General features: G+C 20.0%; 1 protein-coding gene across 4 annotated transcripts; it reads left to right on the top strand.

The window, feature by feature from the left end:
* The first annotated feature begins 542 nt into the window (after window positions 1-542).
* Window positions 543-23947, top strand: LOC122512458. 4 transcript variants are annotated; one of them, XM_043628294.1, is made up of 5 exons: window positions 543-704; window positions 2031-2080; window positions 19380-20021; window positions 23496-23768; window positions 23860-23947. In XM_043628294.1, exons 3-5 carry the CDS (start codon window positions 19380-19382, stop codon window positions 23944-23946), a joined length of 1002 nt encoding a protein of 333 aa, XP_043484229.1. In that variant the 5' UTR covers window positions 543-704; window positions 2031-2080; the 3' UTR covers window position 23947. The 4 variants fall into 4 exon arrangements, with proteins under 4 accessions (XP_043484229.1, XP_043484230.1, XP_043484231.1 ...); XM_043628295.1 differs by having other exon boundaries at window positions 549-605; XM_043628296.1 differs by lacking the exons at window positions 543-704; window positions 2031-2080 and adding an exon at window positions 4659-4762.
* Window positions 23948-24950: the final 1003 nt, after the last annotated feature.

Here is a 24950-nt window from a genome sequence, read left to right as displayed (position 1 = left end):
TTTAATTTTGGAAAATAATTGAAATTTTCGAATAAGAACCCAAAAAAAAAATTCAAAACTCTAAACCAAAAAATTCTTTAAAATTGAAACAAAAATTTACTTATTTATCAATAATTCCTATTCTTTTGGTAGAAAATTTTTAATTTTAGAAAATAATTAAAATTTTCGAATAAGAACCCAAAAAAATTCAAAACTCCAAAATAAAAAAACACTTTAAAATTCAAACAAAAATTTACTTATTTATCAATAATTCCCCTTTTTTTGGAGAAAATTTTTAATTTTCCAAAATAATTGAAATTTTCCATGAAAACCCCCCCCCCCCCCAAAAAAAAAATCCCGACTTCTTGAGTAAAGAATTGAAATCACAAACTTTGATGATTCAGAGAAGATGATAAAGACCTCTCACTCTTTTTTTTACACGCAAGCATTTAAAACTATATAATCATTTCAATGGATGAAGACATTTTTTTTTTTTTTAGTAAAATGTGGATGACCTTGGTGATCGTTTCGAGAGTTTGTAACCATACGAATATTATGCTCATCTCGTTAGTCCCGAGTTTACTTCCAACCAAGATGCATTTCTTACTCACCTGTCCCACAATTCGGTGATTTGATTATTTATAAAATCAGAGATTGACGAAAAAAAATTTGACATTTTTGAGGAAACAAAAAAAAATATTTACTCGCTGTCAATCGTAAAAAAAGTGCGTGAAAGTGATGTTTATTTATTGGAGTTATAAATTTATTTCTAAACATTTCAAATTCTTTTCGAGTAAAATAAAATTTTTTTACAGTGTAGCAATTACAATATTGTAATATTATAATTAGTTTATTGAACTTTAATTAAATTAATCGTCACTATTGACAACTATTTCTTTTTCTGTTATTACTATTATTATTATCAAACATAAAAATAATTTTTAACTATTAAATTTAATTAAGATATTTAATTATTAAAGATATTTAATTTATTTGTGTAGATTGATTCAGAAAAATTGTTAACTTCTTTCAAATTTAATATTAAATTTAATATTATAAAATTTACTATTATATTTATTATTATATTTACTATTATATTTAAATATTATAATTATTACAATATTTTTATTTTTACTTATGGTAGTAATTATTTTTAAAAATGATAATAATTATTCGAAAATACAATAATTTAATAATAATTTATTACTTATTTCTATAATTTTTGTTATTTTTATCATTAGTATAAATTATTAATTAATTATTATGAATCTCAAAATATCTTTGATGCATTTTTTTTAATAAATAAATAAACATTAGCTAGTAATAATTATTATATATTATTGTTTATTATCTTTGATACATTTTTTATTATTATACAATTATTTTATAATCTTGATTTCTCTGAAATTGCATTTCTCTTCATTTGGAAATGTTGGAAGACATTTTTTAAACAAATATTTAAAAACAAAATTTTTTTCTCTTCTTTCTTTTTAGATTATTTCTAAATTCAATATTTAATATTTGTTTTAATTTTTATTTTCATTGAGAAAATAATACATCGATTAAAATATGAATAAATATTGAATATTTTTAAAGTTAATATTCTTTTCTAATTATTAGAAATAATTTTCGTTGAAAATAATTTTTATTAAAAATAATTTCCCACGTGCATATTTTTGTTTACCATATTTATATTATATCTTTTAACATTAATGTTTATTCTAATAAAATTAACACAGAAATTGTTAGAAAGCTTTTTATTCAAAACTATTTTTTTTTTCAAAAACAAAAAATTGTTTCGAAATATAAATATTTTTTCTCTAATGAATTTTTCCCTCTTATGTGAGTTTATTACTGATTTTCACACATATTTCAACATTTCATGCGCTCGTTTATTAAATTTTGAAATAAAAGTAAATGCAAGTCATAGGTTTTATAATTTTTTTTTTCTTTTCTTTTCATTTTGTTGTTTTGAACTCTAGTTCTACTTTCGCTATTGCATTGAGAACTCTCATTGAAGAGCAATAATGCACTAATTGATCTCATTTCAGAGGAGAAGCAAACGAGGAGGTTTAGAGTCATCTACACAAAAAAAATCAAGGTAAACAAGGACTACGCCCTTTTTTTATAAAAATTATTTCTTTTATTAATAACCATTGGTGTGTGTCAATATTCTTCTTTTTTCTCAAATCGATTAAATTTTCTAAACAGACTGTTGTAAAACTGCTAATTATAAGAGTAATTGGTCTGAAGTGTATATATAGTAGAGGCAATTATTTGCAATATAATTAAAATTTGAATATTTTTTTTCCTTTTTATAACTCATTAAACGAACTGAATAGTAATGATTTTTATTTTCCTATTTAAAGAAAAGTAATATTAACTATATTTAATATATTAATATTTATAATTGCAATCAAAAGGAAAAATTGTTTGAAATTTTTGCCAAAGAAAAATTATTATTCAAACTTCTCTTGAAATTTCACATGCTAATAAAGAAAAAAAAATTATTATTATTTATTATTTTTTCAATGAAATAATAATAAATCTTAAATTCTTAGATAATAAATAATTAAATAAAAAGTAGAAAGAAAATTGCAAATATAAATATATTTTCCGTATGTTTAGTTATTTGTTTATTTTTTACGATATTTTTTATTAAAAATATTATTTTTTATAAAATATTTACTTGAAAAATAATTTTAAAAAAAAATGATAAAGAAAATGGTATAAAAATAGATAAACTTAAAATATAGAGCAAAAATAAAACGAAACGAATATTGTGAATACAAACATACTTTCGGTATTTTTAATTATTTTTTTATTTTAATACTTATTTATTTTTCTAAATATTTTTTTTGTCATATTTTTTATTAAAAAAAATAAATATTTACTTACAAAATATTTTGTGTAAAAAATTGATAAAAAAAACTGAAGGAAAAATTAGAATTAAAACAATGCGAAGCGAAAATAATCAGATAAAGTTAAAAGTGAGTATTAACGTAATTAAGATAATAAATAATTCTTAATTATGTTAATTTTTCAAAATTGCACTCTGTAATAGATAATGAACTGATTAAATGAGTGCATTTTGTGTTATGAAACAAAATTTCGTAAAAGTAAGAAACAAACGAATTTTTCCCGTAATGCATCCTTAAATTATTCCAAATTGCATAGGAAATTAAGAGTTTCTATTTCGAGATAAGATGATTTGATAAAAAATGTTATAAAAAAAAATAAAAAAAAAAAAAAAAAAAAAAACGTACGCGAGTAAAATGGAGAGGGACCAAGGTAAACGTAGTTCATTAGCACCAACACACAAACTTCTTATAGTCGTGTTATATGCGTTGTCAGTTTCATAACGGGTACACGAACTCGTAAGAGAAGTGTGTAAGATTACATAAATGAAAATCCCCACAAAGTCTCTTCAGAATTCGCTGAGATGTATATTGATGCTGCTCCTTAACAAATTTTAAAAGAGAAGAAATAGTTTTTTTAATTATTAATAATCATGTAACTTTAAATATTAATTCTTGTATTTTTTTCTAGTATTATTGTTTACTCAATCAATAATTTTTTAATTCATTTGTTTACTTATTAATTTATTCGATTATTTACTTATTAATTTATTCGTTTATTTATTTATTCGTTTATTTAATTAATTAATTTATTTATTTATTTACATATTTGTTTACTAATTTATTTTATAATTTATTTATTCATTCGTTTGTTTAAATATTTATTTACATATTCGTTTACTAATTTATTCTATAATTTATTTATTTATTCGTTTGTTTAAACATTTATTTACTTATTTATTTATTCATTTGTTTATTCATTTATTTACTCATTCATTCAGTCATTTATTTATTTTTTGTAATTAAATGTTTACACACTTTAACACATTTATTTATTCATTCATTTATCAATTTGTTTATTTGCTCTTTTATGTACTTATTTATTTATTCACTCAATTATTGCTGTTTATATTTGTAATGTTTTTTGTTTATTAATTTGTTTACTTATTTTGTTTACTCCTTGTGTTTTGGTTTTGTTTACGAATTATTTATTCGTTTATTCATTACTTTCTTTACCCAATTACTTTCAGATTTATTTATTAATTTTTTATTTCATTATTTATTTATTAACTCATTTATTTATTCATTTATTTATTAATTTGCTTTTTCGTGTATTCATTAATTATTTAATCATTTATTTACTAAATTGTTACTAATTAAATGTTAGTATTTTTAATTGTTTTATTAATTTCTTTCTTTATTTACTTATATTTTTATTTCACTAATTTTTTCTTTTATGAATTCATTTATTTATTTAACAATAATTAATAAATCGAAATATTAAAATAAATTGTAAAATTTATTAAAATTCATTATATTTATTTAAATATTTGTATAGGTAAGTATTTAATGTACGGCAATATTGTAAATAAAAAAGAGTAGAGAATCAATTTTTTGTTGTTTATTAATTTAGAAAAATATTTTTCGAAGTCATTCAACCATTTTTTTTTTTTGTGTTATTGAGGTGTTGCCGTTGATTTTTGCATAAAACCGGTATTCAACACACGCACACATATGTCGAGCACGTGGTCATCATTGCATGATTAGTGACATGTATTTTATCGTTTTTCAACATCCTCCGTTACTTTAATCGTTTGAGAAGAAAACTTGGTTAGTATTCAGTTTACAATTCGAACTGACAAGTTTATGTTCAAGTGAAAAATTCAATTTTCCCCATTAATAACAATCAACAATTAATTATTAAGGTAACTTTTTCTACAATTTTTTCTTCTTTAATTAAAAACGACAATATATTTATTTATTTATTATTTATATTATTTATTTATTTATTTATAATTTATTAATAATTAATGTATTTATTTGCTTTTTTAGTACAAACATTTTCATTTCATTATTTATTATTTATTATTATTATTATTATTAAATAATAATACAAAAATGTAATTAATTAATTAATAAATTAATATAATAATTTATATATTTATTTAAACAATACAGTATTGTATTTAATACAGTACATTTATTTAAACAAATAGATTTAAAATCGAAAAAATAATTGCCCAAATTGAAAAGAGATTTATCTCAAATTCTTGAATATAAAAGAAAATTATTTTATCCAATGTCGTAACTGAAACAGGATTGTACAATATAATTAAATTTTTATCAAATGCAATTAATTTTTGTAAAGTGTACGTCATATATTTTATTTTATTGAAAAATCAAGAAAGAAAGATCTAGTTTTATATGCAAAATGCATAAAACGATATTTGTAAGATTTGTATTCAGAACATTTTATCGTACTAATTGACTATCGGATTTGTTGATGCTAATAAAACATTATTCAACTTCTGGAAAGACCCACACAGGACCAGAAGTTGCATAATACGTCTGACCATTCGCTTCTAAGGTATAGCGGACGATCTCGTTAAATTACATAATTTGCGAAAAGGTGAAATTGGATTAAAGAGGATGATATAATTTTCTAATGATTTCAAGTAGAAAAAAATTTAAAAAAAAGAAAAAAAACTATCTTTCCTGAATTTACTCTCATTTAAAAATTAAATCCAAATTTCCCGCTGAAATTAAATATACATTTCACTCTATATTAAATATATATTTCCATAAAGAAAAAAAAATTATTTTTTTTTCTTAATTACCATTTTTAATTACAGTGTAATAAATTGTAAATTTGTTTTAAAGAGTGAAATTTGTAATATAATTATTTTTAAAAAGCGTGTTTTAATAATTTTCCCTTAAACAGTTGAGTGTTTTAATAATTATTCAAAAAGTGTGTGTATTACTGTAATTATATCTGAATAGAAAGTATTGTAATTATTACTTAAAAAGTATAGGTAATAATAATTATTTAAAAAGTGTTACAATTATTATAGCCGAAAATTTTTTATTTTAAAAAAGGAAGGCACTTTTTTATTGGAACTATTTTAAAATATCGGAATTATAATAATTATTTCGAAAAAAAAGTTGTAAAATAAAAGAAAAGTAGTAATAACAATTTTTATATATTTTTAATTATTAGTTCATGGAATATTTCTTATATATTCAAAGTTTAGGTGATTTTTTTATTAGAAAAAAAGCTGTAAATCTCACGAGTACACTTTTAAGTAAATTGTTTATTTATTTATTTAATAATAAATTTTAATAAGTTTTAATAAATTTTTAAAAATTTTTTGTAAATAAACAAATAAGTGGTGAGTTAGTAGATAAATAATTTAATAATTATTCAATAATTTATTTACTTTCTTATTTATTTACTAATTTATTTCCAAACTAAATTATTTATTTACAAATTTATTTGTAAACTAAATTATTTATTTACAAATTTATTTATTTATTAACTTATTTATATAATTTTTTACTTACCTATTAATTAATTAATTACATTATTAATTTATTTGTTTACATCTGTAGAGAATAAAAAGGCTAATTGTAAGTTAAAAATTTTGTCTCTAAAAGTTTCTTTATCAAATCGAAAAAAATGACATGTAGGAAAAATAAAAAAAAATAGAAAAACAAAAATAATAAAATAGAATTATTTAAAAAATGATAGTAAACACACTTTTAAGATAAAAAATTAAAAGTTAGTAAATTGTCAAAATTTTGTGATATTGAGAAAAGAGGGAAAGTTTTGCTCACAAATCAAAATGTATTGGTTACAAGGATTATGATATAATAAACGTTTTAAGGTCAAATGTTAATTAGTGAGTTTTTTTGAAATATTTTCGCGAACACAGATATAATTTTTTTTTCTGGAAATTAATTTTTTTTCCATTCCTCCAAATAGCAAATAATATGTGAGAAATAAAATAGAAGAAGGTCGAAGATCACTTTTCTATGTGTTATTCTCTGTTGCATGAATTCTTCTTAATGTAATATTCTCTTCTATGATATTTATAGGAGAACGAGGAAAAGGTTTTATTCGAAAGTTAACCTGTTGCTGTCAAATTAAAAAAGATATTTTGCAATTTCTTCTAAGGAGTTGAATATTGTTCTTCAATTCAATTTATAAAAGTCACATTCTAGACATGTTTCTTTTTGAATTGTATTATAAAACTTTTAAAGAGACTGACGAACAATATATTCCAAGTGGGATTTCGAAAACAATTTGAATTCTTTCGTTTGTCTGGAATATGTTTATAATTTTTTATTCCTTTGTTGCTGTAAAAGTTTTGTTTTATATTACATATTTAATAAGTAAGTAAAGAAATAAATAAATAAGTAGATAAATAAATTAATAAATAAATAAGTAAATATGTAAATAGGTAAATAAGTAAATAAGTAAATAAATAATTAAAATAAATAAATTAATGAATAAATAAATATTAGAAATAATTAATTACTATTATCGTTCCTATTCATATTTTTATTATTACTATATTATTATCTATTATTATCAATACTATAATTTTTCTTATTATTACTATAATTTGACGCAAAAATATTACCACTAGCGAGAAAGTCAGTGGCGCCCTCTGTCAATTAATTTTAACGCGGGCTTTTCAAATCTTTAAAGTTGTTTCTTCGTTTTTATTAAAATAAATTCACTTTCTTAATAATGATAATTATAATAAGAATATTTAAAATAAATAAATAAATAAATTAATAAATAATAAATAAATTTAGAAATAAATAAATGAATAGATGAATGAATAAATAAATGAATAAATAAATTTAATAAATACATAAATAATTATTAGAAACATTAATAGGAAAGCAAATAATAAATAAAATTATTAGAAAACTAGAAATAAATTTTTGATGTTGAATAATTCGCTCCTCTCGTTTTTATTCTTTAATTAGCCTGGAATTTCTGGAATGATGAAGATTTCTAGGAATTGATTTTTTTTTATATAATAGTTGTGATTAAAAATAGATTATTGCATTTTTGTCTGTGATGTTTTGAAAAAGAGAAAAGAATATTTAAATGAAGTAATAAATGTGTCGAAGTTATTGAAATTTTTTCTCTCTCTCTCTTATATTGAATGTCAAATATATTTTAATGAATGGAAATGTTTTAGAGTTGAATGAGAATTTTCTCTTGTCCCAAATTTTTCCGAATTAGAAAAATTGTTGCCAAAATTTATTATTATTTTTCTCTTTCTTTTCTTTTTCTTCTGTTGAGAATTTTTTTTTTTTGCTCAAAAATAGGTCGACCTATTAAACCTATTTTTTCTACTTTGTCGAAAATTTTCTCTCAAATGAACTTTATATTGACAATTTGTTAGCTTATTGTTTATGTAAGTCGCACATATATATGTATATGCTTCGGCATATAAATGATAATTGTCCCGCGTGAATCCAAAAAAAAAAAAAAAGAATTGCACAAGACCGAAAAGAAAAAAATTTATATACATATAGTATATAATGGCAAACGGGAATGAACTTTCCACTTGAGCGGGAACTTCTGACAACTTATCACGTAAGACAAGTTTATGGTAGTGATTAGCTTTGCATTCATATGCACTATGTTTTTCGGTTGAAATTGCAGTTTTTTAGTTTGAAATATTTCACCTCACCAAACAACCACCCCTCCATTTCGACACAGACTTTAATGTAATATCATTATCTTTCGAGAAAGAAGAGAAAAACGAGACTAGAATTTCTTCTTGCACGTAATGACAATTAAAATAATTATATATTATTTTTACGCAGGGACACAAGGTTTATAATTTTTTTTTTTGCTAACTTTATCCGAATTTTTCCAAGAAGGACGTTGATAATGTAATGTAATTAATTACAATGTAATTTGAAATTGACGTTTAGTATTTTCATTTGGATAATTTTAACTGTTAGCAGATTCATTTATTAATTTGCTTGTTTATTTTATTTATTTTAATTATTTAACATCTTTTATTAATTACAGTATTACCTTACAGTATTACCTGTATTATCTTAAAGTATTACCTGTATTTAATTAATTTGTTAATTAATTTAAAGTTAATGTTGGTGTTAATTTATTTATTCGTATGTGCATTTATTTATTTATTTGTGTGTTCATTTATTTATTTCTTCATTTGTTTACTTAGTTATTTTATGTACTAATTTCTTTATAAATTTATTTATTTATAAATTGAATTATTTATTCAATTTTTAATCTTCTGGTTTGTGAATTTATTCATTCGCTAATTTATTTGTTTATTATATATTCATTAATTATTTATTTTACTATTAATGTTTCTAAAATTTTTATTATAATAATTATTGTTATTAACAAAATGAAATTAGTGAAATATAGGAACGGTAAAGCAAATTTAAAGATTTAAAAAAGCCCGCGTCGAAATTAATTGGCAGAGGGCGCCATTGTCTTTCTCGCTAGTGGTAATATTTTGCGTCAAATTATGGCAATAATAAGTAAAATATTAATATTGATAGTAAATTATAATAATATAGTAACAATAAAAACATTAAAAATAGTAACAATAGTAATAAATTATTTCTAATATTTATTTATTTAATTATTCATTTTTATTTGTTTATTTATTTACTTATTTATTTATTTATTTATTTATAATAAATTCCAGGCTAATTAAAGAATAAAAACGAGAGGAGCGAATTATTTGATATTAAAAATTTATTTCTAGTTTTCTAATAATTTTATTTATTATTTGCTTTACTATTAATGTTTCTAATAATTATTTATGTATTTATTTATTCATTTATTTATTGATTCATCTATTCATTCATTTATTTATTGATTTCTTTATTTATTTCTAATTTTATTTATTATTACTTTAAATATTCTTATTATTATAATTATCATTATTAAGAAAGTGAATTTATTTTAATAAAAACGAAAAAAAACTCCTTCCTTTAGTCCTTTTTTTGTTTGTTCATTTATTTACTTATTAATTTATTTATTCGTTTATTTTTTTTCTTAATTGAATTTTCTTTCTTACTATTCAATTTATTTATTATTTTCTACATTTATTTTATTCAGTAGTCAATTGTTAATGATTTTGCTTGTTCATTCATTTATTTATTTATTTGTTTATTAATTAATTTATTTATTTGTTTATTAATTAATTAATTTATTTGTTTATTAATTAATTTATTTGTTTATTAATTTATTTATTCATTCTTAGATTTATTCATTTACTTATTAATTTTATTTATATTTGTTTATTTATGTGTTTGTTTGCTTGTTGTTAAATTTACTTATTTTGTTTACTCATTCATTTATTTATTCCTTTATTTATTAATTTTTTACTAATTTATTTACATATTAATTTATTTATTAGTTTTTTCATTTGTTTAATTTATGTATTCATTTATTTATTTATTTCTTAATTCATTCACTCATTAATTTATTCATTCTCTTGTTCATTCATTAATTAATTCACTCATTTTTTGTGAGTGAATTATTTTTTATAAATTTCTTTTATTCAGTTGTTTGCTTGTTCATTTATTTACTAATTTAGTTACTGATTCATTGATTAATTTCTTTTCTTATTTATTTACTCGTTTGTTTATTTACTAATTTATTTATTCATTCGCTTATTTATCCATTTGTTTATTTATTTACATTTTTGTTTATTTACATTTTTATTTATTTACATTTTTGTTTATTTACATTTTTGTTGACAAAACATAAGTTAATTTAATTTAAATTTTGAAAAATAAATTTTTGGTTGAAATTGATAATTTATAATTGATAATTATAATAAAGTTAAATAAATAGGCAATAATTGAATCGAAACGCGTGCTCGCTATTTGAAAATTGTGCGGTAACTTAAATACACGTGGTCGGTCGGTTTGTCGGATCGAATTCACTGACTTTATAACTATATAGTACATCTATATCAGAAGCGAGGGAAATATAAGAGAGTGAAAGTGAATGACGACGATGACGATGACGACGACGACTATGGAATTGTGCGCTTGAAGCGGTCCACGTGGTCCTGGTTCCACCAGACTCGCCCAAGCAAAAGACGGTTAAGTGTCGTTTGGTCGGTGGCAAAGGCACTAGCTATCAATCACTATCATGAAATCGTTCGGTCAAGAATCGCGAAATAATCACTATCGTTTAACAATCTTTAGTGAAAATAATCCATTTAACTATCAAATAGACTCCATGTGTCTAATGTGATTTACAGGACCCTCTATGCATTCCTATTTATCGTATGGTATGTACTGTTTTGTGCTTCATTTTTTTTTCTGTTTTTCATTTCTCAATGCAAAATAATCGAGAACTTGTTGTTTGTTGATTTTTTTTTCCCTCTTTAGGTATTGTGCAAACATTATAATCAAGTAGATTTTTCTGGAATTTGGTTTTTAATCATTTTTATTCGTTTTCTTTAAACTATTTTGTTTTATTTAATCTTTTTATTTATTTTATTTTTCTAATTTTTTAATTTGTTTAATTTAATTTATTTATATATTTATTTAGTTCTTTATTTATTTTGTTTACTTTATTTTTATTATTTTCTTCACTTACTTACTTTTTTATTTATTGGGAATTATTGACCTTCAAATTTTCTTCGCCTTGTTACGTTTTTATGGGACATTAAAACTATTTTCCAGTTGTTGAAAATTATTTTTCTAATCTGCAATTTTTGTAAATATTTTCTTTTTTTGGTTTTATTAACTAAATTTTTTATTTCCAATTTAATTTTCCTCAATTAATTTTTTTAAAATTTAATTTCAAACTGAAATTAATTTTTTATTATTGTTTACTTTTATATTAAAATTTAATTTTTTCTATTATTCGTATTATTTTTTATTATTTGCATTATTTTTTACTTCTATTTTTTTATTATTTGTATTATTTTTCACTATTCATAATTGTCTTTTAATATTTTTTTAAAATGTTTATTAATTAATTACCTTTAGTACTAATTACGTTATTTACAATTATTTTAATTTAGTTTTAATGAAATAATTTACAATCGATTAAATTTTTATTTTCTATTCTTTTTATTTTTCAATTAAATTCAAATTAATTCAATTCAAATACTAATTGATTTTTCCCCCTTATGTTTTCTATATTTTACTTAATTTTTTATTTCGCTTTTTAATAATATTCACTAATTATAACAATTATATTAATTACTTAAGAATAAAATTTATTTATTTACAAATATTTGTATTTTTCCCTGTGAATAAAATATTTGCGTTTGATTTTGAACTAAAGAAACAATTAAATATATATTAATAAAAACTATAATTTACTAATAATATATTTTATTAATAATGTTTTATAAAATTTATTTTATTAATAAATAAATAAATTCTTTTCGAAACATTTTCTTGTTTAATAATAAAAATTTTTTTGGCCCATGTAAACTATTTTTTCCTTTTAATCAAAAATATAAAAAAAGACTGTTTTTGAAAATTTTTTTTTAATTAATTTATTTATTAATAAGTTTTGGAACTTGGTGCAATGCTGTTTTTTCGTAATCAATAGAAATCTTTGTTGAAATGTCTCGCGGAAGTTGCGTAGAAAGTCTCAGGGGGGTATTATGAGTGGGAAATGCTCTATTCGCAGCACATAACTTGGAAAAAGTAAATCGTTAACAAAATCATTTGAAATCATTTATTTACGAGAAAGGCAAAAATTGACATTTTATTTTTCCGATCTCTTAAAATTTCTATTTTACAATTACATATAGTTATATCGAATATGAGAGGAAAAAAAAAGAGTTAACAATATCGACTATATTCTCGTTTCTTGCATTTCACTGTGTATTAAAATAGAATTATATTAATTATATTACCCTGTATAATATGAGGCATTTTATTATCCAGAAAAAGAAAAATTTTCACATCCTTTTCTACTTGTGATTTGACATTAGAATCATTTCTTCAATTTACTCTTATTGCATATTTTTATTTTCGACTTTTAATTTCATTTTTAAATTATTTAAATTATTTTTTAATTTTTTTTTATTTTTCGTTTTTTTTTATTTTTTATATTGATTATTAATTATTAATTATTTAATATTATAATTATTACTTATTAAATTAATTTATATTTGAAAATAAATAAACATAAATTTATTGAAATTAATAAATAAATAAATATAAATTTATTGAAATATTTGCAAATTAAATTCTTTTGTTTTTGGCAAACCGTAAACCAAAATAAAAAATGAATTTTTCATTTAACGTAAAAGGATTTACCTTGCGTTGCGTAAAAAAAGACTCAATTTTTAAATTAAGGTCACGTTTTCCAAATGACGTCACAGTGGCGTGCACGAAAAATTGATCATCAAAAAATTTTTCGTGTCCACAATATATGACAAAAATTCTTCTCTGTGATCTCATTTGAATGAAAACTTTTTAATCAATATAATAATTTATCACTTTCGAAATTATAATTCATTTTAAATTCGGGTGCAATTAGAAATTTAAATTACATTTTAATATCATGGTTTGTAATAAATTTATAAGTGTTGGAATTATAAATTATTATTATACACTCGTGTTTAAATTTTTCTCTTTCAAATCTCTTTCCTAATGAAGATATTATCGCAAGAAACAACATTCTTAATATTACATATATAATTTGTGATCTTATCGCATATTAGAAAATTTTTCAGTAAAACTTCTCTTAACTAAATTTTTCTAAAAGTCAATTTCGTCATATTTTTTAATGGATGGAAATTTAGAACTATTAAATTGATTTTTTTCTATTTTAACAATTTTTTTTTCAAGTTGATTGCTTTGACTTTTAAAATTTATCATTTTTGTAACTTTATTTAATAAATTAATAAACATAATAATGAGGTAAAAAATAAACATAGTAATAAACATAATAAAATAATAATAAAAAAATAAATAAAAAATATTAAAACATAATAATTTATTTATTTATTTATTATAAAATATAAATTAATAAACAATAATAAAATGTAAAATAATCAACATATAGTAATAAATAAAATATAAAAAATAATTATTTATAAATAGTTTATAATTAATTTTTTGTAATAAGGAAAATAAACTGAAACTCTATAATCTCGGGAACTGTGTCGTCTCTGTCAATAAATTTCACAATATGCTATTTTAGACAAATCTTCTTTTTCCGTATGCAAATTTCCAATATAAGGACTTTCTCTCCTGAATGTAAATTTTCAAATTATCTAAAAGTGAAAAATTCCTAATGAAATTGCCTCTTCAACACCATCACGCAAAAAACAAATCGACTTAAAAGAAGAGAAGACAATTGACAAACGTAATCGTTTCGTCAAAAGAGGAAGGAATCAATTTTATAAACTACTTAAGATTATTCTGCAATCATTGCATAATGAAATAAAAAAAAATTTCATGATTATAAAATTATAAATAGCAAACGAGTATATTGACCCAATTGCACACAAAAAAAAAGAATGCACACACTTATTGACAATAAGACAAAAGAATAAAAAAAAGTATATTGGGAAAAATGAAATAAATAAAATAATCAAAAATAAATAATAAAAAAAAATAAATAATAAAAATAAAAAAAATAAAAATAAAAATAAATAATAAATAGTAAAATAAAAATATTAAAATATGAAAAATAAAAACGAAAATTAAAGAAAAATTACAGGAAAAGAATAATATGAGATAAAAACAGGAGAAAATTTTATTTAAAAAAATAAATTATCTTGTTTTCTATTTTATTCTACGACAAAGAATATTTGTCATCTATTGCTTTATTACTTATTTTTGACTATATCTTAAAAGTCTTGAATAAAAATAAATATTCTTAGGGACAAAGAAAATATTAAGTTGAAATTTAAAAAATTAAAAATTCCTAAATATTAGGTATAATTAATTTGATTAATTAAATTTTGACCTAAATATTAGAAATTATTATATTTCTTGAGCATCAAATCCGTATAGGGATCAAATAAAATTTAAAATATAAAATCAAATAAAACTATCGCTATTAAGTATCAAATAGCTAACTCAGTTACGAAAATTATTATAAATTTAAAAATTCAAAGCAATCGGCTTTAAAAAAAGTTGTTAAAATAAAGAAAATTGAATATTTCGAGAAACAAGTTAATAAAAAAGCAAATAAAAAAATAGCGAAATAAATTTACACTAAAGAGTAAAATAAAAAATTATTACAATTATTTAATCGATAAAAAATCAATAAATTAAATGAAATTCATTAGGAATTTATCTTCCGAAGAAATGAAAAAATTTGTCTCATCTGAATTAAATTTTGTAATAATCGTAGCAATAATTTTTAAAATTCAAATAATAATCAATTAAAAATAAATCAATTAAATCCCTAATTTTGGGAATTGCAACAATTTTGTCTTCCGAAGGAATGAAAAAATTTGTCTCATCCGAATTAAATTTTGTAATAATCGTAGCAATAATTTTTTAAATTCAAATAATAATCAATTAAATTCTTAATTCTGTGAATTAAATTTTGAAATAATCGTAGTAATAATTTTTAAAGTTCGAATAATAATCAATTTAAATAAAATCAATTAAATTCTTAATTTTGTGAAATGCAACAATTTATCTTACGAAGGAATGAAAAAATTTGTCTCATCTGAATTAAATTTTTGAATAATCGTAGCAAATTTTTAAATAATAGAATTTAAAAATTTGTAATTCAAATTTTTGTTTAAAACACTAAAAAAATCCAATTTTGGAAAAAATTACAAAATTTTGCAGAAATTCAATTATTTTCAAGAGTGATAAAATTCTTCTCATAAAATTCAATTATCTTTCAAATTTTAAAAAAATTTTCGTCAAAATTCCAATTATCTTTATATAAATAACAAAATTCTTCCCCAAATTTCAATTATATTTTCAGATTAATTTCAAATTCCCAAAAATAATATTTAATTTTATTTTCATAAATAATAAAAAATTTCTCAGAATTTCAATTATTTAAAAATTTTTTATAAATTCCTTCGCAAAAATTCAATTATCCTCAAAATTTTTTTTGAGGAATTCAATTATTTTCATAAAAAATAATTAAAAATTAACATTAACATTAATTAACATTAAATTTATAATAAAACGAAGACGTTTTTCTTCTAAGAAATAATTTTCCTCCTAAAATCACGAAATAAAATATTTCCTCGAAAACGCAAAACAAGTTTTATCAGCAACAAAAAATTGGTCAAGAAATCGAAACGTGAATTGAATTGGCTAGCTTGAAATCTTAGACACTTTTTTTTCAGTTTATTACGATTAAAGATTAGCAAATCTAAATGGGGAGAAATATTTCAAGAACTGACATCTTTAACTGGTACTTATTTGCCAATAGTGAGACTAAGAGTAAGTAGATTTATACGTGAGTTGAATTAATAGTATGCCTAAAGGTCCTAAAAATAAAGAAAGAGAGAAGGAGAGAATAATAAAAGATGCTTTAAATCACAGGTAATTGTTATCTTGATATTTTAAAGGCATTTTAACATTCGAAGATCCTAGACTCGAGGATAGACTTTCATTTCAAACCCAATTAGGATATCTTACATAACGATGACCTTTTTTAAAAATTTATAGACTTTCGCTAATCTGTTTGAAAAATTGAATAGGAAAAAAAATTGATTATTAGTTAATCTATATGTCCGAGGGATATCTTGTGCTTTGACCGCGAGAGCATTGCTACAACGAGAGGGAAATTTTATCCAATAACGAATTTACTATTTTCGATAATAGTAATGTTATACTTTTAGAACTCGTTTGAACCTAAATAAATAAAAATATAAATAAATATATAGTCAGAATCGTATTTTTTATATTGAAAATAGATTTATATATTTAACAATTTTTCTATTATTAATTTTTAATACGTGATAAAATTTTACGCAAACATTAAATTATTTTCAAAAATAATAAAAATTTCACAGGAATTCAATTAACAAATTTTTTATCAATTTCTTCACAATAATTCAATTATTTTTATAAATAAAATTTTTTACAGGGATTCAATTATTTTCTTAAATAATAAAATTCTTTTTAGAAATTTAATCATTTTCGTAAATAATAAAAATCATCGCAGAATTTTAATTATTTTTAATACAATTTTAATCGAATTTCTCGAAAAATGTAATTATTCTTAAAAATTTTATTAAAAATCGTCAAAATAATTCGCAATTATTTACAAATTTGTTGATAAAATTCTTTATGAGAATTAAATTTTCAGAAACATTCAAATAATCAATAAATTAATTTTTTTTAATTATATAAATGAATTCTCGTAGAATTTTCTCATAAAAATTTATTTAAAAATAAATTACGGTTAAAATTGTAGATAATAATTGAATATTAAAAGCATTATAGTGTGATTTTTTATTAGAAATAATTGAAAAGGTTTTAAATTAAAATCTTTGAAAATTTGAATTTTTTAAAATTTCAACTAATAATTGTACAGAATTAATTTTTTTGAAAAATTTTAATTAAATTGAACAAATGATTGAAGAAAGTCAATTATTTTCAATTATTTTCAAAAGTAATAAGATTCTTCGTAGAAATTCAATTATGTTCAAAAATTGTTTAAACTCGTCAAAATTTCAATTTTCTTTTATAAATATAAATAATAAAATTATTTTCTGAAATTCAATTATTTTCAGAAATGTTAACAAAATTCTGGGCAACATTTCAATTATTTTCAAAAATTTTCCTTAATTCAATAATTTTCAATATCTACTATTTTAATAAAATTCTCCAAAAGAATTCAATTATTAAAAAAAAAAAATTAATAAAATTATATGCAAACATTTAAATATTTTCATAAATAATAAAAATTTCACAGGAATTCAATTATTTACAAATTATAAATTTTTTTGCAATAATTCAATTATTTTCATAAATAATAAAAGTCATAGCAGAATTTCAATTATTTTTAATACAATTTTAATCGAATTCCTCAAAAATTTGTAATTATTCATAAAAAAAAAATTTTTTATCAAAATTTATCAAAGGAATTTAATTATTTCAAAGTTCGTTGATAAAATTCTTTATGAGAATTCAATTTTAAGAAATATTTAATTATTCAATAAATTATTTATTTTTGTATCTATTTAAATAATTGATTTCTCGTTAAATTTTCTAAGAAAAATTAATTTAAAAATTAATTTCAGTTAATTTTTTAGATTACAATAGAATATTCAAAGCATTATAGTGTGTTTTTTTTTTGAGAAATAATTGAATTTTGAAAAGCTTTTAAATTGAAATCTTTGACAATTTAAATTTTTCATACTTTTAAGGATTAATTTTTTTGAAAAAGTTTTATTGAATTAAATAAATGATTGAAATTGAATTATTTTCAAAAGAATAAAATTCTTCGCAGAAATTCAATAATTATGTTCAAAAAATTTTTTAAATCCTCGTCAACATTTCAATTATCTTTATAAATAATAATTAAACTTTTCTCAGAAATTCAATTATTTTTGAAAAATTTAAATAAAATTCGTTGCAAAAATTCAATTATTTTTATAACTAATAAAATTCATCGTATAGGATTTCAATTATTTTTAATACAATAATTTTAAATGAATTCCTCGAAAAATGTATAATTATTCTTAAAATTTTTATTAAAATTCGTCAAAAGAATTCAATATTATTCAATAAATTATTTATTTTTATTATTAAATAATTGAATTCTCGTAGAATTTTTGTAATAAAAATTAAATTTTTCATTCTTTTGACTGACAATTCTGTAGTTTTTTTTTTTTTTTTTTTGAGTAAAATTTTTTCCTTTATTTTCTATAAAAATTCAAAAATTGTTATTTTCAAATTGATTTTCAATTTGATTTTTAATTTCATTTTCAATTAAAATTTGTAATTGACAAATAGAATTTATAAACATTTTTTTCCATTCTTAAGAAAATTGTAATTAGTAAATAAAATTAATGCTATTATTTTCTTATGAAAATTGAAAATTTTCTACATAAATATTAAGAGACGGGAATATCTTATGTTTTTTTTCCCCAAAAGGAAAGAATGGATTTTTTGAAAAATTAACAATTTTCTAATATTTTTTATAATTAAAAAGAAAAAAAAATTTGTGTAATTTATATCAGTCAAACGAAATTTGTCTTTGAAAACAATCATTTAATAAACAAAATGGGTATATTTTTTTAAAAATTCATAATTTGTTTTTGAATTTTCTAATTTCTAATATTATTTTATTTTTAAATCATAAAGAAATAACTGCATATTTTCAATGTGTCAAAAAAATATTTTTTAAAGAAAAAAAAAACAGAAGCTGATAGTTAATATTATAGTTAATAATAATATAATAATATTATAGTTTTTTTTTCTTTTCTTTTTTTTATTTGATAATAATTTGTGTAGTAATTATATATATAGTTAATTTTAATTTAACGCATTTGAGTTAAAAGGGAATTTTTAATTAATAAATTTGACTTTAAATTAATTTTCCAGATGAATCTGGTAATTGGCATAATTTGGCTAGTGTTAAATACTCTGCTGTACAGGAAAATTGTGGCTAATGATATTTTATCGTTAAATGATAAATTGAAAATAGAAAGAAAACAACCCGGATATATGATTTCAAGTGAAAACAATGGAAATTTTTTTGAAAAAAATCATCCACCAGCCGGGGGGAATTATCCTAATAATTATAGGTATAAAATTTCAGTGAATTCAGAGCACTCGAAGTTAAAGGCACGTAATAATAATTATAATGATTATCGGCCAAGTGAAGCTGTATCCTCGGATTTATATTATAATTATTACGTGAACGATAAAAGTTACAAAACACATAAAGATTTGTCGAAAGAAAAGAATGCTGCGCCTCAATTAAATTATTTCCGTGAACTTGACAACATGAAAGTTGAATTGAGAAAAACTGTAAACAACAATTCTTTGTCTATGAAAGAAAATAATTCCGAGTACATTAAGGCGGGAAGTTCATTGAACGATAAAATATCATCATCATCACCATCATCATCATTATCATCATTGGGAAATGTTCTTTCTCAGGAAGAAATTAGACGAGTGGCTAGACAAACTCAGAAACAAAGACCTGGAATTTTATGGACCTTGTTTAGAGTTGCCTTTGAGGTTTGTTGTTTGAAAAAAGAAATTTACAAAGAATATTTTATTTTTATATTATATATATATGTATTTATATATTTTGTACGCGGAAAACATTGCTTTTATGCATTAATAATTATAAGCTTCAAATATAAATTAGAAATTATGATGTTCATTAGATTGAGCTTTAAAAATTCACACTTCCGGTACTCTCATTTTTATATCATATTATTTCACTGTCATTAAAAATATTAACGTCACATAACTCATCATTAAATGGGTACCATCAATGTTCCTTTTCCTTCTTTTAAAAACTCGAGAATGAGGAAAAAAGATCGCAAATATTTTTGAAATTATTTCACTTTACAATTTTATGTAATAATTTTATGTGAAAAAAAAATTGTTTGTATTGAATTTCTTTCTATAATTGAAATTTTTTTATCCATTTTTCATTTTTGGTTACGTTTTTTTTTAATAACAATTTTCGCAAAATGTAACTTTATTTTTTGCTAAAAATGATTGAAAAATTTATAACAAAAAAAAAATTTATTTACTTATTTCTTTATACGATAAGAAAAATAATTATTTAGTGCCAATTTACTTTTCCTTATACAATTTAAAATGTAAATAATTATTTAATAATAAATTTTGCAAATCGTAACGATTTAATTTTTAATTAAAATGATCGATAAATTTTTTATTTATTTATATAACAAAAATAGTAAATAATTATTTTTAGAATAAATTTTTGCAAAATGTTTAACTATTTATTTTTTCTTTTTTTTTTTTCTTTTTTCTTTATACAATTTAAAATGTAAATAATTATTTAATAAAAAATTTTGCAAAACGTAACGATTTAATTTTTACTAAAAATGACCAATAAATTTGTTTATTTATTCATATAACAAAAATAGTAAATAATTATTTTTAATTGTAAATTTTTGCAAAATGTTTAACTATTTATTTTTTCTTAAAAATAAGTGAAAAATTTTTTAATAAAAATAATTTATTTACCTATTTTTATTATAGGATAAAAAAAATAATTATTTAGTGTCAATTTATTTATTTAATTTATTTTTAATAATCTTTTAATAATTAATATAATGTATTTAGTGCCAATAATTATTTAATAAAAAATTTTGCAAAACGTAACGATTTAATTTCTACTAAAAATGATAGAAAAATTTATTAATTTCTTTATATATAACAAAAATAGTAAATAATTATTTTAGCAAAATTTAACGATTTATTTTTTGCTAAAAATAATTGAAAAATTTTTAATAAAAATAAAATTTATTTACTTATTTCTTTATACAATATTAAAATAAATAATTATTTAGTGCTTATTTACTTTTTTTATACAATTAAAATTGTAAATAATTATTTAATAAAAAACTTTGAAAAACGTAACGATCAAATTTTTACTAAAAAATATGAATGTTTGTTTAATAAAATGAATTATTTATCTATTGGTTTATCAAATACCTAGAAAGAGTATATAATTTTAATAAAAAATATTTCAAAACATATAATTATTTAATTTTTAACTCCAAATGATGAAAATATTTTTAATAATATAATGTAAATGAAAAATGTAAATAATTATTTAATGGAAATTTTTCAAAAGTTTTTCAAAACCAAATTTTCAAAACAGTTCAATTTTTTACTAACAATAATCGATTAATTTTTATGAATAATAAATAAAAGAATTAAATAACAATTTAGGGCAAATTTTCGCAAAACGTAACTACATTTATGTTTTTCTAAAAATCATCGATAAATTTTTAATCGAAATATTTATCATATTTCAAATAATTATTTATTTATTATATTATAAATTATTACTTAGTAATTACATTATAAATAATTGCTTAGTAATTACATTATAAATAATTGCTTAGTAATTACATTCTAAATAATTATTTAGTAATTACATTATAAATATTTATTTATTATTTAGTAATTATATTGAAAATAATTTTTTGTTTATTTATATTGAATAAAAAAAGTAAACAATTATTTAATAAAAAATTTTAACTATTTAATTTTGACTAGCAATAATTAGTAGTGTTTTTGTAATAAAAATGAATAAATAAAAGAAGGAAAAATATTTGTAGAACAATTTTTTCGCATAAAATGTGAAAATAAAATGTTAATTAGGTAAAACGCCTTGCGGTATTTTTTCATCAGAGCGTAGCTGTTCATTTGGTAGTATACTGTACAGGAGTCGAAATAAATATCTATATGTGAATGTTAGTCACTAATGACAACAAGGTCGTAGTCTGGAAAATTGCTACAAAGGAGACAAGAAAATTTTTCCGGAAGAGATTCAAAACCTGATTAATTCCCTTTCTTTTTACTATAAATATATAAATATACATGACTGACCTCGCAGGGGGTTTTTTTTCTCTCTTATTTTAACCTTGCAAAAATTTCAAAGTGGGAATCGAACCCTCCAACGTTGATCTCCTCTTTCGAAGGCTACCACCTTGAATGATATTTGAACCGGAATTGTGTACATTCCTTTACCTGAAATATCATTTGATTCATTATTATTTAACTAACTTTCTTCTTGTTGAATGTCATTCACTTGTAGAATATTTTTTTTTTTTTTTGCAATTTTGTATTTTTCTCGCACATTTTTCTTATGCTGCGTTCTTTTTTTTTTATTTTTATATTTCAATTTTTTTTTTTGTTATTTTTATTTTTTTTATTTTTTTTTTATTTTTATTTTTATTTTTTATTTTTACTTTCTATGCTTATTTTTTTTGTTCTTTATATTCACAGATTTTCTAAGGATATCAAATTGAGACAAAAGGTGTATCAAAACGTTGCTTCGCAACAATTTTGATACGCTTTTTGTCTCAATTTGATATCCTTAGAAAATTTGTGTTTTATTTTCTATGTTCTATGTTCAATTTTGCTTATTTTTCGTTCTTTGTTTTATTTTCTATGCTCAATGTTCTATTTTGCTTATTATTTGTGCTTTATGATTTATTTTCTAATTCCTTTTTTTAAGATTATTTTTTTTGTTCTTTATGTTTTGTTTTCTATGTTCTATGTTCTATTTTATTTTTTTTATTCTTTATGTTTTTGACTTCTATGTTGTGTTTCTATTATTATGTTCTCTGTTGTATTTTATGTTCAGGTTAAAATTTTAATTTTCTATGTTCTATGCTCTATTTTGTTTTTCTTTTGTTTAATTTTTTATTTCCTGTGTTCTATTCTATTTTTATTTCGCTATATTCTACTTTTGGCCTGTTTTACTTCCGTTTTTTAATGTTTTATGTTTTATGCTCTATTTTATGTCTGTGTTTAATTTTTTATTTTCTATGTTGTATTATTTTATTTCATTTTATGTTAATAACTAGTTAATAACAAAAAAAGGAAAAAATAAAAAATAGAATAAGAAAATAACAAGAAAAAAGAAAGAATAATAAAAAAAAAATTATGAATAGATTGAAAATTAAGAAAAAATAATTCAAGAGCTTAATCTTTCAGTCGGTGAATGAAACTCGTTCGGCAATTAGTCAAATATCAGATCTAATTAGCAATGGCATTCAACCAGATCCAACAACAAAAAAACCAGGTTCTGGTATGATTGTATTAACAACAACGGAAAAAAGTCTCACTGAAAATTCGACAAGTGACACTAATGCCACAACAACTCCAGCACCTTTTGTCCTAACAAGATCATTTTTACAAGGACTTATTCGACGTAATGTTAAGGGTCTCGTTCGACTTTTTAATATCGAATGGAAAGATGCTATAAATGTAAGATATTTTTTTAAATTTTCAAAAAAGAGAATTTAAAGAATCATATATAGAAATTAACATAAAATAATTTTTCATTTATTTTTTGCAGCAATCGAAAGTGTCAATAAATGAATTTCGACACGATCTTGGAAATCAAATTGGTATGAATCTCAAAGATAATCCCGATGCCTATTGAAGAAAACTTTCCAAGTGCAAAAAAAAAAAAAAGTTTGTGGAAAAAAAGAGTGCTTTTTCCCCTAGTGCAAAACAAAATCAAAAAGTGTGTGTTGCCATATTAACAGCCAAGTCAGTAAAATTTTTTTTTTAAATTAAATTTCTGTTTTTTTTTTTCTTAACGAAGATGGCCAAAGAACTTGTGAATTAATGTTTGATTGACGATAAGAAAAATTCGATTGATTAAATTTTTTTTATAAATTAATTAAATTAAAAATTAATTTAATTAAAAATTATTATTTTAAAATAATCAAGAATTATTTTTTTTTTATTAAAAATTAAAAAAATATAGAATACTTCCTGATAATAATGGGAGTAGAAAAAAAATATGAACAATTGCAGTTTGCGCAAAAAAAAAAAAAATTCAATCTAATTTTTCTTTATTTACAGAGTTTGATATTTATGAAGTATATTTATTAAGTTATTCTTTTCCGTAATTACACAATAGATTGCATTTAACTTATAACAAATTACTTAGTGCTCAAAATAGCAGAAAATGATCGATGCGTTTTACTGTATTTATAATGTACATAAATAATGACTGGAAACATTAGAAATCTAGATCGCTTATTGTTTTATATGCAAATTCTTTATAGAGAATTCTTCTATTTTTTTTGTGTTAGATAAATCATTTTTATTTAGAAAAAAAATTATGTAACGAAAACAAACCTTTTGAGCCAAAATAGTATTTTTGCTTTTATCGCAATAAAACAGTTTTTTGTGAGAATAATGAAAACTTCCTTTTTGTTTTTATTTTATTTTTTTTATAAAAAAAAGAAGAAGATGAAAATTAAAATATGTAAAATAAACTTGTCTGTAAAATAAAATTTTGTAAAAAAGAAATTTTTCTGTAAAATAAACTTTTCTGTAAAAATATAGACGTTTATATAAAATAAATTTTTTTTAAATAAATAACAAAATTCTAAAAATTCAAATAGAGAATTTAATTTTAAAATTTTTGTCAAA

This window comes from Leptopilina heterotoma, unplaced genomic scaffold (assembly GCF_015476425.1).
Source record: "Leptopilina heterotoma isolate Lh14 unplaced genomic scaffold, ASM1547642v1 Lhet_99, whole genome shotgun sequence".
NCBI lineage: Eukaryota > Metazoa > Arthropoda > Insecta > Hymenoptera > Figitidae > Leptopilina > Leptopilina heterotoma.
This window is presented reverse-complemented; position numbering and strand designations above follow the sequence as displayed.

Coding starts and splice junctions, on each gene's coding strand:
- LOC122512458 (XM_043628293.1), top strand. Junction 20,022..23,495: donor TGTTTAGAGTTGCCTTTGAG/GTTTGTTGTTTG, acceptor TTAATCTTTCAG/TCGGTGAATGAAACTCGTTC. Junction 23,769..23,859: donor AATGGAAAGATGCTATAAAT/GTAAGATATTTT, acceptor TATTTTTTGCAG/CAATCGAAAGTGTCAATAAA.